General features: G+C 40.6%; 1 protein-coding gene across 4 annotated transcripts; it reads left to right on the plus strand.

Moving 5' to 3' along the window:
- Positions 1-9,357: 9,357 nt before the first annotated feature.
- ghdc (GH3 domain containing) lies at positions 9,358-20,104 on the plus strand. Of its 4 annotated transcripts, none has more exons than XM_063003902.1 (13): positions 9,358-9,498; positions 9,607-9,751; positions 10,847-10,925; positions 11,102-11,380; positions 11,475-11,668; positions 12,666-12,851; positions 13,774-13,893; positions 14,728-15,025; positions 15,986-16,187; positions 16,275-16,346; positions 16,564-16,697; positions 17,233-17,321; positions 19,321-20,104. In XM_063003902.1, exons 3-13 carry the CDS (start codon positions 10,916-10,918, stop codon positions 19,540-19,542), a joined length of 1,806 nt encoding a protein of 601 aa, XP_062859972.1. In that variant the 5' UTR covers positions 9,358-9,498; positions 9,607-9,751; positions 10,847-10,915; the 3' UTR covers positions 19,543-20,104. The 4 variants fall into 4 exon arrangements, with proteins under 4 accessions (XP_062859972.1, XP_062859974.1, XP_062859973.1 ...); XM_063003904.1 differs by having other exon boundaries at positions 9,607-9,712; XM_063003903.1 differs by having other exon boundaries at positions 9,610-9,751.

A 20,104-nucleotide genomic window follows, 5' to 3' on the forward strand; every position in this document is an offset into this window, starting at 1 on the left:
CGTAGAGCAGATTTATAGATCGTGTCTGTCGATCTGTCCTACCGTAGAGCAGATTTATAGATCGTATCTGTCGATCTGTCGTACCGTAGAGCAGATTTATAGATCGTGTCTGTCGATCTGTCCTACCGTAGAGCAGATTTATAGATCGTATCTGTCGATGTGTCGTACCGTAGAGCAGATTTATAGATCGTATCTGTCGATCTGTCGTACCGTAGAGCAGATTTATAGATCGTGTCTGTCGATCTGTCGTACCGTAGAGCAGATTTATAGATCGTATCTGTCGATCTGTCGTACCGTAGAGCAGATTTATAGATCGTATCTGTCGATCTGTCGTACCGTAGAGCAGATTTATAGATCGTGTCTGTCGATCTGTCGTACCGTAGAGCAGATTTATAGATCGTATCTGTCGATCTGTCGTACCGTAGAGCAGATTTATAGATCGTGTCTGTCGATCTGTCCTACCGTAGAGCAGATTTATAGATCGTATCTGTCGATGTGTCGTACCGTAGAGCAGATTTATAGATCGTGTCTGTCGATCTGTCGTACCGTAGAGCAGATTTATAGATCGTGTCTGTCGATCTGTCGTACCGTAGAGCAGATTTATAGATCGTATCTGTCGATCTGTCCTACCGTAGAGCAGATTTATAGATCGTGTCTGTCGATCTGTCGTACCGTAGAGCAGATTTATAGATCGTATCTGTCGATCTGTCGTACCGTAGAGCAGATTTATAGATCGTGTCTGTCGATCTGTCCTACCGTAGAGCAGATTTATAGATCGTATCTGTCGATGTGTCGTACCGTAGAGCAGATTTATAGATCATATCTGTCGATCTGTCGTACCGTAGAGCAGATTTATAGATCGTGTCTGTCGATCTGTCCTACCGTAGAGCAGATTTATAGATCGTATCTGTCGATGTGTCGTACCGTAGAGCAGATTTATAGATCGTATCTGTCGATCTGTCGTACCGTAGAGCAGATTTATAGATCGTGTCTGTCGATCTGTCCTACCGTAGAGCAGATTTATAGATCATGTCTGTCGATCTGTCGTACCGTAGAGCAGATTTATAGATCGTGTCTGTCGATCTGTCGTACCGTAGAGCAGATTTATAGATCGTATCTGTCGATCTGTCCTACCGTAGAGCAGATTTATAGATCGTATCTGTCGATGTGTCGTACCGTAGAGCAGATTTATAGATCGTATCTGTCGATCTGTCGTACCGTAGAGCAGATTTATAGATCGTATCTGTCGATCTGTCCTACCGTAGAGCAGATTTATAGATCGTATCTGTCGATGTGTCGTACCGTAGAGCAGATTTATAGATCGTATCTGTCGATCTGTCGTACCGTAGAGCAGATTTATAGATCGTGTCTGTCGATCTGTCCTACCGTAGAGCAGATTTATAGATCGTATCTGTCGATGTGTCGTACCGTAGAGCAGATTTATAGATCGTGTCTGTCGATCTGTCGTACCGTAGAGCAGATTTATAGATCGTGTCTGTCGATCTGTCGTACCGTAGAGCAGATTTATAGATCGTATCTGTCGATCTGTCCTACCGTAGAGCAGATTTATAGATCGTGTCTGTCGATCTGTCGTACCGTAGAGCAGATTTATAGATCGTATCTGTCGATCTGTCGTACCGTAGAGCAGATTTATAGATCGTGTCTGTCGATCTGTCCTACCGTAGAGCAGATTTATAGATCGTATCTGTCGATGTGTCGTACCGTAGAGCAGATTTATAGATCGTATCTGTCGATCTGTCGTACCGTAGAGCAGATTTATAGATCGTGTCTGTCGATCTGTCCTACCGTAGAGCAGATTTATAGATCGTATCTGTCGATGTGTCGTACCGTAGAGCAGATTTATAGATCGTATCTGTCGATCTGTCGTACCGTAGAGCAGATTTATAGATCGTGTCTGTCGATCTGTCCTACCGTAGAGCAGATTTATAGATCGTGTCTGTCGATCTGTCGTACCGTAGAGCAGATTTATAGATCGTGTCTGTCGATCTGTCGTACCGTAGAGCAGATTTATAGATCGTATCTGTCGATCTGTCCTACCGTAGAGCAGATTTATAGATCGTATCTGTCGATCTGTCGTACCGTAGAGCAGATTTATAGATCGTATCTGTCGATCTGTCCTACCGTAGAGCAGATTTATAGATCGTGTCTGTCGATCTGTCGTACCGTAGAGCAGATTTATAGATCGTATCTGTCGATCTGTCCTACCGTAGAGCAGATTTATAGATCGTATCTGTCGATCTGTCGTACCGTAGAGCAGATTTATAGATCGTATCTGTCGATCTGTCCTACCGTAGAGCAGATTTATAGATCGTATCTGTCGATGTGTCGTACCGTAGAGCAGATTTATAGATCGTATCTGTCGATCTGTCGTACCGTAGAGCAGATTTATAGATCGTATCTGTCGATCTGTCCTACCGTAGAGCAGATTTATAGATCGTATCTGTCGATGTGTCGTACCGTAGAGCAGATTTATAGATCGTATCTGTCGATCTGTCGTACCGTAGAGCAGATTTATAGATCGTATCTGTCGATCTGTCGTACCGTAGTGCAGATTTATAGATCGTGTCTGTCGATCTGTCGTACCGTAGAGCAGATTTATAGATCGTATCTGTCGATCTGTCGTACCGTAGTGCAGATTTATAGATCGTGTCTGTCGATCTGTCGTACCGTAGAGCAGATTTATAGATCGTATCTGTCGATCTGTCGTACCGTAGAGCAGATTTATAGATCGTATCTGTCGATCTGTCCTACCGTAGAGCAGATTTATAGATCGTATCTGTCGATGTGTCGTACCGTAGAGCAGATTTATAGATCGTATCTGTCGATCTGTCGTACCGTAGAGCAGATTTATAGATCGTATCTGTCGATCTGTCGTACCGTAGAGCAGATTTATAGATCGTATCTGTCGATCTGTCGTACCGTAGAGCAGATTTATAGATCGTATCTGTCGATCTGTCGTACCGTAGTGCAGATTTATAGATCGTATCTGTCGATCTGTCCTGCTCTGTCACAATTTATTCCCGTAGTAAATATCTGTAAGTTTTTTTGATCTATTCTTATTAAAATTAGACTATTAGGCAGCACATCTGGATTAATCTGTATCTTATTATAAACCACCACTAGTTATGATAAGATACACATATCAAGCAAGAAGGTCCTGGGTTCGATTCCCAGGCGGGGCGGTCCGGGTCCTTTCTGTGTGGAGTTTGCATGTTCTCCCCGTGTCTGCGTGGGTTTCCTCCGGGTGCTCCGGTTTCCTCCCACGGTACAAAAACATGCAGTCAGGTGAATGTGTGTGTGTGTGTGCGTGTGTGTCCAGGGTGTTACTGTGTGCCTTGCGTCCTTTGAAAAGCTGGGATAGGCTCCAGCTGAGAAATAATATATGTCTCAGAACAGATGCACACGTGTAGGTAGGATAGATCGACAGAACACCGGCACAAACTCTTACTGTAATAGAAGCTCATTTCCTGTTTTCTTCACTTGTACTTCCTCTCGTGTTTATGTACCCGGGGTTCTGAGGACGGGGTGAAGGTGAAGGTGAACTCCAGCACTTTATTACTAATAACCTTCCATTAACACACACAGTGTGTTTACTGTATTAAGTCTATTGTTAACTGCACAGGCGCGTATCAGAGAGGCTCATTTTGCAGATCGTCATCAGTCAGTGATTAACCTTTAACCCACGAGCCCTCAGAGCCTCATCAAAAATACTGACCCTCAACTGTAAGTGGCATTGGTTAAAAAGCTTCTGCTAAATGCTGTAAATGTAAACATAGTGAACATGCCGGCGCTGCTTTTTAACGTGACTCTAGACAGGAGGATCCAAGTTAGACAATCATTTTTGACATGTTAATGTAATAACAGCACAATCAAAGACATGATAAACCAGAGGTCCTGGTGAACATGCTCAACTCCGTTACCCTTTAATAGGAATGTCCGGATCCATTCAGCTACTTTATATTGTTAATATCCAATAATCCAGTTGTTTCCTTTGGGATAAAGTATTCATTTACCTACCTACCTACCTAACTACCTACCTACCTACCTACCTACCTACCTACCTACCTACCGAATTACCTATTTATCTACTGTACCTACCTATTTACCTACCTACCGAATTACCTATTTATCTACCTACCTATTTTACCTACCTACCTACCTACCTACCTACCTACCTACCTATTTATCTACCTACCTATTTACCTACCTACCTACCTACCTACATACCTTCTTACCTATTTACCTACCCACCTATTTACCTACCTACCTATTTACCTACCCACCTACCGACTTTCCTATCTATCTATCTATCTATCTATCTATCTATCTATCTATCTATCTATCTATCTACTCATTTACCTACCTACCTATTTACCTGCTTACCTACCTACCTATTTACCCACATACCTATCTACCTTCTTACCTATTTACTTACCTACCTATCTACTTACCTACCTGTTTACCTACCTACTTAACTACCTACCTATTTACCGACCTACCTATTAGCCTACCTACATATCTACCTACCAACTTACCAATCTATCTACCTACCCTACCTATTTACCTACCTAACTACCCATTCACCTACCTACCTACTTGCCTATTTTACCTACTTACTTACCTGTTTATTTACCTACCTTCCTGTTTACCTACCTACTTACCGACCTACCTATTTTCCTACCTATCTATCTACCTACTTACCTATCTATCTACCTACCTATTTACCTACCAACTTACCTATCTACCTACCTACTAATTTACCTACCTACCTACCTACCTACCTACCTACCTACCTACCTACCTAACTGTCTATCTATTACCAATCTGCCAGTACAGTTACTGATATTAACATTTACATTTCACATGTCAGTACTAGACATTAGGAGTGTAACAGGTGACTGTACTACGTTATCATCATAAACATTCTACATTACCAGTACAAACTTCACTATCACCAGCATGAATGTCCACGCTGCATCACCAGCATACAAATATTTCAAATGTATGACCAGCGTAAACAAACAGATGCCCAAACTATGTTAACAGAGTAACTAGATGGTGTAAACAATACTTTACCAGTGTAAACAAATGTCTTTACTTAATTGTTGGCATGAATAGGGGTCTGTAAAGTGTTAGGAAGGTAAAAAACTCCGTCCTTCATCACCAGTGTAAATAGACGTCTGTAATACGTAACAGAGTAAACAGACGTCTTTACCAGCATGTACAGATGTTGGTTCTACATAACTTAATTACATTACTTAATGAATCTTTATCAAGAATCAGACATGGACCAAATGATTATTAAAATGTGTCAGATTAATTATTAAGTAATAATGTAAACAAACATTCCGTTAATTATTATAATTATTATGATTATTATGATTATTATTGTCCAGGGATGAAGGGTGAAATGAAAATGGTTCTTTGTGCTGCTGTTTAAAACGTCTGTATGATTTTACTGAACGTTTTAAAGTCCCTCCCCAGGACAGATTCATCTCGGGTAAAGAAACGGTTAATAACACGATCGTCTTCACAGTGGTGTGTTCCCCTGTGCCACTGTGACTCTGACCAGGATTAAAAGAGTCGATTCAAATAAATAAGCGAATATTATCTGTTGCAGGAACATTAATGACCGGATTGCAGCTGATTAAACTCCAGAATTTTTTAGTCAGTGGTCCCCAACCACCAGGCTGCGGACCGGTATCGGTCAGTGCGTCATTTATTACCGGGCTGTACAGAAAGAATAAATAATTAGAGATCGCTACAAAAGCAATGAAAACACGGCTTCCATTTCCTATTTATTTCTGCATTTTCTTCTGATTTAGTGTAGTCAATTTGTCTTCCGCTGCTCGGGACCCCTGATTGCGTTCGAGGAGGGTATATTGCCTCCTAGCGGACCCCTTCTTTACGCCTGTGCTACAGCACAGGCACCTCTATCTGCTAATCAGGGTCCTTGCACAGCGTAATTTGGTCATTTCCCCACCCAGCAGACATGGTAGCCAATTAGTGTCTGCTGCAGGCACTGCCAATTGTGCCCGCTAGATGGCGCCCAGCCGACCGGTGGCAACACCGAGTTTCGAACCGAGGAGTTTAGAACCTCAGCGCTGGTGTGCTCGCGGAATATCCCGCTGTGCCACCTGGGCACCACTGCTTCCATTTCCAACACACTTCAGGTGTTATTGCTTCCTGTTACCACTAGGTGGGAGCAGCGCCGGTCCATGAAACATTATATATCTTATATGAAACCGGTCCGTGGTGCAAAATAGGTTGGGGAAGGAAGCACACGATCAGCCTTAAGCTTTTAGAAACCCGGAGATGAAGATTATAAATGAATAAATTTGAATAAACGAATAAGATGTATTTATTTATTTATTAGCGAGATCACTGGACCACCGATGCAGACGTGCTAGTATATAAATATAAATATATATATTTTGATGTCTTGCCTTTAACTGCTGTCTCGATTTAATCTGTTGGTTGTATTTTTGTTCACCTGTTTGCTCTAAAGAATTAAAAGTGTCTATATTTTGATAGGAAGTCTATATTGCTGTTTTGCTCACTCTAGATTTATAAGAGATTTATATGAGCGGTTTTGATAGTGTTTTTCACTATATTAAAATATTTTTGGTGTAAACTGATGTACATTTCAAATGGAATTACTGACAGTGCGTCTCTGTCTGATAAATCAGCTGCACAAAAGCGATCTTGTATTTCAGTTGAATTTAAAATGAATTTTTGTATGTTTTTTCTTTAACCGCTTTGATTTTGTGCTGCTGTCGCCGTCTGTGTCGATTATTAACGTCTAATATTGCAATAATCACCTCACATCATATTTATCAACACAGTGTTTAGAAGGAGTCGGCCGTGCTCATGCTGCCTCTCAGACGGAACACTTTATTATTATTTAAAGTATAAAAGCGATGCCTGTACAGGCGCGGCCTCCACCGACCAGAACACAGATGTGGGTGTAAGTTTTTTATTCTTTATAATAACGTTTTGTTAAATGTCGTGATAAATTGTACATTTGATTATCAGCACGGCCGCTGACTCTGACGTGTCTCGTTTGTTTCATTTTATAATTAGAACTGATTTCTTTTGCTTTTAAATAACGACACGTATGTGAGCGGATGATGCTCCAGATGTTGTATGATGCTCCAGATGTTATGAAGATGGTATGAAGGAGTAAAAGGGCTCGATTTGTTTCTTTGTCATCGAGTTGGGCTCTTTACACCGACACTGAAAAAATAAAAAGATTTATCACTCTTATATGTTCTTTTTGTGTTTTGTTCTGTGAGTTTAATCTTACTCTTCTACACTTACACACCTGAAGAGAGAGAAAACAAACCCAAAACAACATGTATGTTTAGTGCTGAATGAGAATGCTGACCGAGAGTGCTGAATAACATCCTCGTGTTCAGAATAAACAGAATATTTCATAAAAAATATGCCTACAACAATAAAAAAAAGTACAAATAATAGTTTAATTCATATTGGAACTGGTTAGTGAATAAAACTACACAGATCTGGTTTTCAGATTTTTCTACACAATTTTAAGCAAAAATGAAATAATTTTTTAATCTCTTTGTTTATGGTTATTAAAGGCTAACACAAAACAGAAGATTTCATTCCTATTACAAAACAAGGTGGTTATTAAAACTGATTATTGTATTTAAGATAGTCTGGAACAGGATTCATTTCTCCATGTGCATCATTTATTCATTCATTGTTTCACCGCTGCATTATACGATTCAAGTTGGCTCGGTGGGTAGCACTGTCGCCTCACAGCAAGAAGGTCCTGGGTTCGATTTCCAGGTGGAGTGTGGAGTTTGCATGTTCTCCCCGTGTCCGTGTGGGTTTCCTCCGGGGGCTCCAGTTTCCTCCCACAGTCTAAAGACGTTCAAGTGAGGTGAATTGGAGATACAAAATTGTCCACGACTGTGTTTGATATAAACATGTGAACTGATGAATCTTGTGTAATGAGTAACGACCGTTCCTGTCATGAATGTAACCAAAGTGTAAAACATGTTATATCCTTATAAATAAACAAACAATGAATGTGATGTTTGGTAATATTAGAACAAGGTTGACAATATCAATCCCGTCTGAGTTCAATATAACACCTTTAATTATCCCAAAGAGAATAAATTATGGTTTATATTTCTATAATAAAATTATTTACGTCAATCCAAAAGACAAAGTGAACAAAGTGTGCAGTCCCAAAATAAGTAAATAAGGGATTCTTCATATTTAAGACGAAAGACGAACCAGATTATTTTCTCTTTATTTTTTATTTTATAACAACTTTATTGATCAACATCATTGTTTCTACAGACTTCTACAGTCCATTTTATCAGCTCCACTTACCATATAGAAGCACTTTGTAGTTCTACAGTTACTGACTGTAGTCCATCTGTTTCTCTACATACTGTTTTAGCCTGCTTTCACCCTGTTCTTCAATGGTCAGGACCCCCACAGAGCAGGTATTATTTAGGTGGTGGATCATTCTCAGCACTGCAGTGACACTGACATGGTGGTGGTGTGTTAGTGTGTGTTGTGCTGGTATGAGTGGATCAGACACAGCAGCGCTGCTGGAGTTTTTAAACACCGTGTCCACTCACTGTCCACTCTATTAGACACTCCTACCTAGTTGGTCCACCTTGTAGATGTAAAGTCAGAGACGATCGCTCATCTATTGCTGCTGTTTGAGTCGGTCATCTTCTAGACCTTCATCAGTGGTCACAGGATGCTGCCCACGGGGCGCTGCTGGCTGGATATTTTTGGTTGGTGGACAATTCTATAAAACTCCATGAGCGCTGCTGTGTCTGATCCACTTTGTAGTGCTTCTATATGGTAAGTGGAGCTGATAAAATGGACAGTGAGTGTAGAAACAAGGAGGTGGTTTTAATGTTATGGCTAATCGGTGTACATTATATAAGAATACACAATGAAAACTAGATAATAATTAAGTAAATTGCTCACGGTAATAAAAATGATACAAATAATAATAGCTAAAGCAGGAATTTATAAATAATAAAACTTGATGATGTTATTATTCACTCTTACACAGCAGTCGTCTGGTGTAGTGACGTCACAACACGACCACTGAATCAGGAAGAGTCGGATCTTTCTTCCTGTGTTGTTTGTGCTACAGACCTGATGGCGTTATAGTTTTTTATTAATTTAGATTAAAATAAAGTAACATAGAGTAATGTAGAGTAATGTGAGTATTAATCATGTTTATATACCGGAGTTCTGTTGCTGTTCTGGGATCAGCTGCGTGTTTACATTTTTTTATATTTATTTTTAACATTTAACAGCAGTTTTTAATCCAGACTGACTTACAGAATCACAGAAGAGCTTCATCAGTAAACATTTTATTACTCTAGTACAGACAGACACCAGTATAATAACTCAGATCTGCTGATCCCTGTTAGTTAGAACACGAGTGAAGGTAGATTGTTTATATGTATTTAAATGGTGAGTATAAAATCACTTTTACACTTTAATAACATTTACATGTTGTAATAATCACGTTAGTTTATTCACATCGTGTTTATTACTTTATTATTCACTCCATAAACGCAGCAGCCTGCAGGATGTAAACATCAGGACGTGACGTGTAACCAAACCCACAAACACTTTAACCCAATCAGCACCGGGCTGGGCGGTGTGACCAAACATCTGTATCACGGTATTGTTTAAGATCCTGACGGTTTCCCGGTATATCACGGTATGTTTTATGTGTCTGTGGTTGATTCTACTGTTATAAGTACATAGAATATAAACAGTTATAATTTCAGCATGTATATAATGAAGGTTTTGAGGACTACCACAAATTGACACAATATATGATGGAATCAGTAAATGTTTTATTGTTTATTTAATATTTAAGTATTATACAATCACCCTTAACTCTCTCTTTAACAAATAAAAGCACGTTTGTAAACTCCACTGTACAGCTTGACCACTGGTCTGTTGTAGAAAAGTGGACGACTTTAAATCTCTCCACTTCCAGGTCACTTAACGCCGGTTTAGCGACTGACCTGAAGTATTTTCACCCTGTAAGACAAACCTGGAATCCAGAGTTTTAATTATCGCTCTGAATGATTCTTTCTCGACTGTCTGGAGAGGAATTGTGTCCCTGCATGTGTGGATCGTTACTGCGTTCGTAATGTCGTTGTTTGTAGCAGACGTGGCTCAACAGACCGTGCAGTATAACGTCTGTTCTAAACTGCCCACATGCCTCATTTCTTTGGCAGGTTCTTCCGCTGCATATTTGGTCTCCCTCTCTTCATCCTCCATCTGTTTTAGTTTATTTTTTCACCATATTAAGGAAGTTTGCACGGCGCTCCATAGCGCTTTTAGCGGCGAACAATATTATATGATTTGCTGCCTTTTGAGGATTACAAATGTTAAAATTAACTGTGCTACAGTATGGCAGTATATAAAAATTCATACAATATGAGGAATGTACCGTCATACCGCCTAGCCCTACATTCTGTTATATATATAATCTTGTCTGCAGAGAGGGATCACACCCACATAGCCTCACACAGAGACTCTGTGAATGCGGTAACAATAATATTAATAAAACATCCTTATGTATCTTGTTGGTGACCTCTTTGGACAGTGGCATACGAACAGTGGAATAGGTTTCGGACGTCATAAATGCAATCATGTACACCATGTACACACCCAATAACATTCTACTGTATTCTAAGTTTTCTTGGAATATTGGAATATGACTGGATTTACATTTTTTAAGTAGTGATTGATTGTGTATTAATACTTCTAGGGTAGATTAACATTTTTCTCTCCTGCACAGAGCCCTGACGTCAACCCCACTGAAGAGTTTGAGCTTTCTTCCCCAACCAGTCGAAGAGATCACTGTTCCATGTACTTTGGTAATTACCGCCAGTTGTTTGTACAGATAACCTTGGTACTTGTAGCTGTTTGTTATGGCTTCATGCGACCTTACTGACTACTGAAATCATAGACCTTGCTTTCTGAGATTTGTACAGATCTTTCTGATTGTAGTTCAGTCTAATAATCATCATTATTATTTATGTTTTTTAAACAGAAATGTCTTGCGCTGTGTTCACTGCACTCGGCGTCGTCGCTTTGAGTTTAGTGGCGGTATTATGGCGCAAGTGTGCGGGTGGCGGGTGCAGTGTTTTCAGCGCGGTGCATCAGTACATGTACATCAGGTGGGTAACCTGGGTGGGGCGACGCCAGAGACAGCAGCTGGAGAAAGACACACTGAACGTGAGGACGGCGCAGGAGACGACATTGCTCAAACATCTGAGATCCAGCAAGGACACCCTGTATGGGCAGAAGTACCAATTCAGCTCAATCACAGGTACTCACAACTGATCAGGGTTTGCTTGTTTAGGTTTTATTTCCAGAATAAAACATTGAATTATTTTTAAATCATTGTATTCTCCCCATTGTAGATAGTAAAGATTTCCGAGAGCACCATCCCATCACCACCTGCGATCATTATGAGAAACTCATACAGCAAGTTGCTGCTGGTGAGAAGAAGGTTCTTGTCACAGAGACGCCGCTTCTAACCATGACGTCAGGGTCATCGGGCTCCAGTAAGATGCTTCTGAACACCAAAGAGATCAACAAAGAGTACTTCTCACAGGTACATATGCTGTTATACAATGCAGTCTTGGTCCAAATGTGCCCCACTGTGAGTGTTACGACCCAAATTATGTCCATGATTTATTTTTTCTATTTTATTTCTGCATTTTCTCCCAATTTAGTGTAGTCAATTAGTCTTCCGCTGCTGGAGGATCCCTGATTGTGTTCGAGGAGGGTATATTGCTGCTGATGCCTCCTCCGACCCTTGCGCAGTCATAGCGTAACCCTCTATCTGCTAACCAGGGTACTTATGCAGCGTTTAAAGACCCCACCCACTTATGGTCCGGTCATCCCACCCAGCAGACACTGCCAGTTGTGCCCGCTAGATGGCGCCCAGCCGACCGGTAGCAGAGCCGAGATTCGAACCGAGGTGTTCAGAATCTTGGCACTGGTGTGCTAGCGGAATATGAATTTTAGGCAACACAATGCATCTTACTCTCTCTGTTATGGTCTACGATCTGGTCCCACTGTGGTTTACAAGATGTAACATAAAGCCTCCACAAAGTGTGTTTGCGTACAAGTTTATTTTGTAATTACATCCCAGTTAAAATTTGTTAATTATTTAAGTATTATATTTTTCTCTGAGACCCATTTTTTGGTTTAAAATACTCAGGCCTAAAACACCAATTGTAAAACTCACAATGTCTGAGAGACTGAGAGACGCTTATAGTCCGGGTTTAGCTCCATCTAATTTCCACCTTTTTGGACGCTCAAGGAAGCTTTAAGGGGAAGAAGATTTTAATGTGATGATGTTGTGAAAGCTGCGCTGCATCAGTGGCTACGAGCTCAACCAAAAATATGTTTTGCTGACGGCATTAAAAAGTTAGTATGACACTGAGAAAATGCATCGGAAGGCGACGATGTAGAAAAGAGTTTGTTTTTGAAATTCCTAATAAATAGAGTTTTAAAAGTGCTGAAACTTTTTGAATAAGTGATGCCTCAGATTTTGTATATCATAGGGCTAGATCCAGGATATTTACACCATGTTTGTGTTACAGGGAGTATCGGTGTGTGCAGACGTGTTGACAAAGGCTTTTCCGAACATGCCAAGATTTCTAAAGACCTTCAGGCTTTGTTACCCGCACGCTGAGCGTTATTCTGATGCAGGAGTTCGTATCGGAGCCACACGGTCGTCTGCTGGACTGATGTTCCACATGTACACGAGTCCTGCTCCTGTCTTCCAGGTAACACGAGCTGTCAGTTGTTGGGCACGTTTCTACCAACAGGTTGAGCGATAATGAAGGCATCATTAAGTCCCAAGAAAATAATAACAGTATTAACTGCAATTTAAGACATACAATGTGGCCAAAAACGTGACCTCCACACTTTGGGGAAGGTTTACCACAAGATTTGGGAGCGTATCTGTGGGAACTCGGAGGTCAGGCACTGATGCTGGATTAGAGGGCCTGGCTCACAATTGAGGTTCCAATTTCAGTCGAAAGGTGTTTAATCAGGACTCTGTATCAGTCACAGTCAAACCATGTCTTGTTGCTTTCTGCACAGAAAACCTTCCCAAAACTGTTGAAGTCTGAAGTTTTTAGTTTTATTCTATTGATTTATGAATAAATTCTAAAAAATTTCTACTGATTTAGCGTAGCTACTGCTGGGGAACCCGGTTGCGTTTGAGGAGGGTATATTGCCTGCTCCACACCCCCTCCGACACATGCACAGTCCCTCAACTTCTTCTTTTCTGCCCATGTTTCGGTCGATTTGCACATGAAACTGCTAACCAGGGTCCTTGCACAATGTTCGAAGACCCCGCCCACTTAGTCCGGCCTTTTCCCACCCTGCGGACTCGCAACTGAACTTAATATGACACACGGCTGACACAACTGAACTTAATATATAGGACAGGGCTACTTTTAGCCAGACAGATATACATACAGTATATCCACTGACTTCAATTGTATGACAATAAAAACTAAAATATTTTTAGAATCATGACAGATCTTATTATAGTTCATATCTTCATGTAGACCCAACCATGAACTTTTTGGAAACCCCTGATGTAGAGGAACTATTAACAATGTCTCATATTCAAACTAATCTAAACCTAAACAGATATATAATTAAATATGATATAGTGATTTTTTATGTTTTGATCAGGTCCGGAATGAGACGTCTGCGCTGTACCTCCAGCTCCTGTTTGCTCTGAAGGAGAAGAATGTTGGGACTGTGGAGTGCACTTTCTGCTCAGCACTGTTTGATGCCTTCAGATTCCTGGAGGTACGATATTTAATTCATACATGATCATGATCGTCTACGGCTTCACCTCACCATGAACGCGTACGCTTCTGTAGTTATTATTATTATGTTCTGCTGAAAATTTAATGCTGGCCTTCCTCTGGAGATGGATGGATGGATGGATTGATAGATAGTATGAATTAATAGATGTGCAAAGAAGTGCATAGTCTTGTATACGTGAGTCTGTAAGTAGACCTTTGAGAACTTTGTTCTCAGAACCCGTGCTTCTCTGATCTGACAAGCCTACGACGGCTGCTCACTGTTTGGCTCTAATATTTCCACTTTATTCTCAAATTCGAATCTTAAAAATGTTTTTTTTCAGTGGCCCTAATACGCCGTGTAGTGTAGGGACAGGTACTGGTCATGCGCAAAAAGTATATGGTCTACTCAAAATATTTAAGTATTAATATTTATATTTATTTAAGTAAAATGTAAGTTGGGTTAAATGGTCTGCCCAAGCGAATCACTGTGCTTTGTTGCTAATACAGATCTGATTTACAAACATTTTAGGAAATCCTTATTCAGAGTTGCATGTGATTGTCACTTGACTTCTGGCTCTTCATGAGGAATTAACAGCTACTTCATGAACATGCTTGGCACATTAATGTAATTGCAAATGGCAATGCAAGACAAATGCAGTGTGAGTTTACATCCGGGTGGAAATATTTACCATGTGTTCATTCGTTACAGCCCTAAAGCGTTTTTCACTTTCATTCTTCATCGGGACGTATTTTGAATGATTGAATCGATTATTTGGAAGTTTGAGGTGCTTATTGAACAGCTGATTAATGAATCTGTGGCTTTCTGTGATGTTAGGTGCGTTGGGAGGAGCTGGTCGATGACATCCAGGTAGGTCGTATTAGCTCGGGTCTGGATCTGGACGTCAGGATCATATCGGCGCTGGAGAAGTCCATCAAGCCGGACCGGATCAGAGCGGCGGAGCTTCGAGCCGGGTTCGACGAGGGGTTCGAGGGTATTGCTGTCAGGTTGTGGCCCCGTTTACACCTGATTCAGAGCGTGGATTCTGGTCCGAGTCAGATCTACGGAGAGAATCTGAGACAGAACTACTGCAGAGGGGTTCAGTTCTACTCACCAGTCTACACAGCTGCTGAAGGTGAGGAACTCATCAGGTTTACGTTCAGTTCATGTATGTAGGTTCATTTTAAAGGCATTTAAACGTGGGGTGGGGTGGGGTGGGGTTTTACTTACACTCTAATCCTGCTGCAAACCATTTCAAAATGAAGATCTCTGATTTATTATAATCAAACTTAAACAAACTTGATAAGAAGCGTTCATCAGCGTTAAGCGAAGGCAGGCAGAGTCCAGATCTTCTGAACTTTGAGCCCCAGATCTGGAGCAGAGACCAAGAACAAAGAAGAACTTAAGAAAAAAAAAAGAAAAGCTGAAAGAAGAAAATAATGAATAATAATCAACAAAACTGAAAGAAAAGGAATAAAGGAAATAGAAAATAAAAAAAGGAAATTAGACTTAAAATTAAGCAAGAAATAAAAAGATACACAAAAATATTAAATACTTAAATTAATAACTAAATTAAACACCCCACTCACACACAAAAAAAACAAAGTAGGACTTAATGAACGACAAAAAGGAAATAAAAATTTAGTAAAATAATGAATAAATATGATGGAAGAACAATGACTATAAAGAGAATTATTATTATTATTATATTACTATAGTTTCCAGTTATTATTATTATTAACATTATTATTAATTATATTATAATTATTGTTATCATTATTGTTATTATTATTATTATTATTATTAATAACATGTATTATTAATTATTTTATAATTATTGTTATCGTTATTATTATTATTATAATTATTATTATTAATAATATAATTATAATTATTGTTATTATTATTATTATTATCATTATTATTATTATATTACTGTTATTAATAATATTGTGATTAGTATTGTTATTTTAATTATTATATTATTATTTATGATTATTATTATTATTATTATTGTTATTATTATTATTAATATTTGTATTATTATTATTATTATTAATATTTGAGTGATGAGATGTTTTGTTTACCCCTTTAGGACTGATCGGGGTGAATCTGTGGCCCCTGCAGGAGACTCGGCGATATTTGCTCTGTCCTCGATCTATGTTCCTGGAATTCCTGCCGGAGGAGAATTTAAACACACTCGACACTCAGCACACCCCGAACACACTCCTCATGGACGAGGTGGAGGAGGGCAAGAGTTACGAGCTCATCATCACCAGCGCTGCTGGACTGTTCAGGTCTGTTTCTCTTCTGTGGCTTTTTCTACTCAACAGTGTTATAATGTTTTAAAGCAGCTGATCAGGTTTTTGTTGTTGTTGTTGCAGGTATCGTATCGGAGACGTGATGAAGGTGGTCGGGTTCTATAATCAGTGTGCAGTGGTGGAGTTTCTTTACCGGTTTGTACCTCTGCCTCTATAGTAAAGCTGTTTTTATTAATGCATCATTTACAACTAATAAATCAATCACGTGTATTTAGGAGGATTTAAGTTGTTTTATACAACACGGGGAGTTTGTCTGTGTCTATGTACATATGTGTGTGTATGTGTGTGTTTATGCGTGGTTATCCATATGCGTGTATGTATATTCATGTGTGTGTGTGTGTGTGTGTTGCAGATGTGGCCAGATGCTGAACGTTCGAGGTGAAAAGGTGAACGAGTCGGTGTTTTTAGGTGCTTTAAATAAAGCAGTGACACAGTGGGCCGGCGCCAAACTGGTAGATTACTGCTGCGCTGAGAGTGGAATTCTGGGTAATTAGAATCAGTTTGTAAGAACTACACTGTCGAGTCACATCATTATGACCACTTCCTACTTTTGACCGCTGCAGCGCGTAGCTTATAAAGTGTGGTGTGGAATAGGTGTGGAAGGGACTCTCGACCGGTTTGGGTTTGAATCCATCCTTGTAGATCACGTACACCCAAACATGCTGATTATCTTCCCTGGGGCGGATGGGATCTTCCAGCGAGACGATGTGACCAAATACTACCTTGGCCCCCTAATTCCCCAGACTTAAACCCAAGCATCTGTGGGAGCACCTTGATGGTGGTGTTGGCTCTATGGATCTTCCCCCATGCCCCCTCCAGCAGCTGTGGGATGCACTGCAGCTAGCATGGCTCCAGATACCTGTGAGAACCCACCAGGACCTTATAGAGTCTCTCCCAGCCCGTCTAGCTGCTGTCCGTGCTGCACACGCTTCTTACTCTGGATATTAGCTGCTGCTGCTCATAATAATATGATTCCACAGTGTAAGAAACTATGAGCTCATGTGTTATGAATGTGATGCAGGAGACTCATCAGGAGGAGCTCAGCCACATTACCAAGTGTTCCTGGAACTGACAGGAGTCCGAAACCTCACCGAGGATCAAAGATATAAGGTCAGATAAGATTCTTTCATATAGCTTCATACACCGATTAACCACAACATTCAACTCACTGTCCATTTTATCAGCTCCACTTACCATATAGAAGCACTTTGTAGTTCTACAATTACTGACTGTAGTCCATCTGTTTCTCTGCATGCTTTGTTACCCCCTTTCACCCTGTTCTTCAATGGTCAGGACCCCCACAGGACCACCACAGAGCAGGTATTATTTAGGTGGTGGATGATTCTCAGCACTGCAGTGACACTGACATGGTGGTGGTGTGTTAGTGTGTGTTGTGCTGGTATGAGTGGATCAGACATTGCAGCGCTGCTGGAGTTTTTAAAATACCTCACTGTCACTGCTGGACTGAGAATAGTCCACCATCCAAAAATATCCAGCCAACAGCGTCCTGTGCCCACTGATGAAGGTCTAGAAGATGAGCGACTCAAACAGCAGCAATAGATGAGCGATCGTCTCTGACTTTACATCTACAAGGTGGACCGACTAGGTAGGAGTGTCTAATAGAGTGGACAGCGAGTGGACACGGTGTTTAAAAACTCCAGCAGCGCTGCTGTGTCTGATCCACTCATACCAGCACAACACACACTAACACACCACCACCATGTCAGTGTCACTGCAGTGCTGAGAATGATCCAGCACCTAAATAATACCTGCTCTGTGGGGGTCCTGTGGGGGTCCTGACCATTGAAGAACAGCATGAAAGGGGGTAACAAAGCATGTAGAGAAACAGATGGACTACAGTCAGTAATTGTAGAACTACAAAGTGCTTCTATATGGTAAGTGGAGCTGATAACATGGACAGTGAGTGTAGAAACAAGGAGGTGGTTTTAATGTTATGGCTGATCGGTGTATGTTAGCGTATTAGATTTCACCAGATGATTTGGGTTTGATTATATACAGCGGTACCGAGTTTTAAACACGTTGAGTTTTAAGGTATTTTTCCCATAAGGATGTTTGTGAAACCTGTTATTGTGCTCATGGCTCCATGGAGCTGCAGATATTTTAGTCTCATGTAAAATAATGAGGTTGTTTTTGACACTTAAACACTGAAAATAACACAAATATAATATAAACACACAATTAAAAACAGATAAAAATCTATAAAAGCTGCACTTTAGCTTTACTTCTTTATTGTTTCCTGATGCTTCTTAATGGTGGAGATGCTTGATCTTGGAATACTGTATTTCCTTCAGTACCGGCACATTCACATGAGAAGCGGTGAAACCGCTTTTGCTCTGCTGCGCTGTTGTTTCCTGTAAAGTGGTGGCGATGCCGCTTAGCACGCCGCTGTGCTGATTTTTGCGCTTGCCACGTCCCTCAAACTTCTTCTGATTGAACTTTGACCCAGTTTGCTGTTTGCTGACCTTTTAAAAGCTCCTCTAATGAGACGAACTGTTTGATATGAGGCCGTACAAACAAGCTTATCGTGACTTATTGTAGTAAAACAGCGAGTGAGGAATGTGATTAGTGGAGGAACTTATGAGCAGTAATAATGAAGAGAAGTTTAGTGCTCCTGTCTCCTTCTTTTACTACATTAAACCACGTTAAGCTTTATTTTCAACCAGAAGCGTTTTAGACTCTGGGAGAAGCTGATTCTGATTCTCACAGTTTCTCAGAAGCTGGAGCTGTAACACAAGTTTAAAAGTGAAACAGGGAGGAGAATCCAGATAAACACAGATACATGTGGAGCTGTAACCCTGGATCTGACACTTATTCCACAGATTCCGCAGATTCGTCTCATATTCGCACTTTGATGAGGTTTTACCACACTGTCTTCTTTCATAAAGTACAATTTTCATGTCCGATTCCATCCAACTACTGACTTTATTCTCTGTAAAATTTACTGTGGCCCTAATACATCATACAAACATGTTTAGTGCAGCTTACAGGTTGTTTTGTATGTTTTTTACACAATAACTTATATTACCAACTGTGAAGCGTGTTGTTAAACATGTTGCTGTTTGTTTTTATCTCTTTCTTACACACTCAGTTGGACGTGTGTCTTCAGACTGACTGCACCATCTACAGGTCCTTCCGGATCAAGGGCAGCATCGGACCAATGAGGGTGCATCTCGTTAAAAGGGGGGCGTTCAGGGAGCTGAAGAGTCACATGACTTCCCTCTTCAGCACCTCCTTAAACACGTTTCAGATGCCGCGGGTCATTCGGGGGAGAGAGTTCGCCGATTTCCTGCTGAGGAGAACTGTTTCCTGAGAGGCATTTTAGTAATGAACTGTGTGTGTGTGCCAGTTTAGTCCTGTCCACATCCCGACTGTTCCATTTATTTATTTTCCTTTTTTTGACTGTCATGGAGTTTTTCACAATATGTTGGAATGTTTTCCTCAAGATTTTAAACAGTGTCTGTGGGAATTTGTGCCCATATAGTTGAAAAAGCATTTGCGAGGTCAGGTACTGGCCCTAACTCAATAATCAGTAGGGGCGTCCACATACTTTCGGCTATATAGTGTGTAGTGTGGGTAGCACTGTTGCCTCACAGCAAGAAGGTCCTGGGTTCGATCCCCAGGGGCGCGGTCCGGGTCCTTTCTGTGTGCATGTTCTTCCCGTGTCCGCGTGGTTTCCTCCGGGTGCTCCGGTTTCCTCCCACAGTCCAAAGACGTGCAAGTGAGGTGAACTGGAGATACTAAATTGTCCATGACTGTGTTTGATATTAAACTTGAATTGATGAATCTTCTGTAATGAGTAACTACCGTTCCTGTCATGAATGTAACCAAAGTGTAAAACATGACGTTAAAATCCTAATAAACAAACGAACATA

This window comes from Trichomycterus rosablanca, chromosome 10 (genome assembly GCF_030014385.1).
Source record: "Trichomycterus rosablanca isolate fTriRos1 chromosome 10, fTriRos1.hap1, whole genome shotgun sequence".
Classification (NCBI taxonomy): domain Eukaryota; kingdom Metazoa; phylum Chordata; class Actinopteri; order Siluriformes; family Trichomycteridae; genus Trichomycterus; species Trichomycterus rosablanca.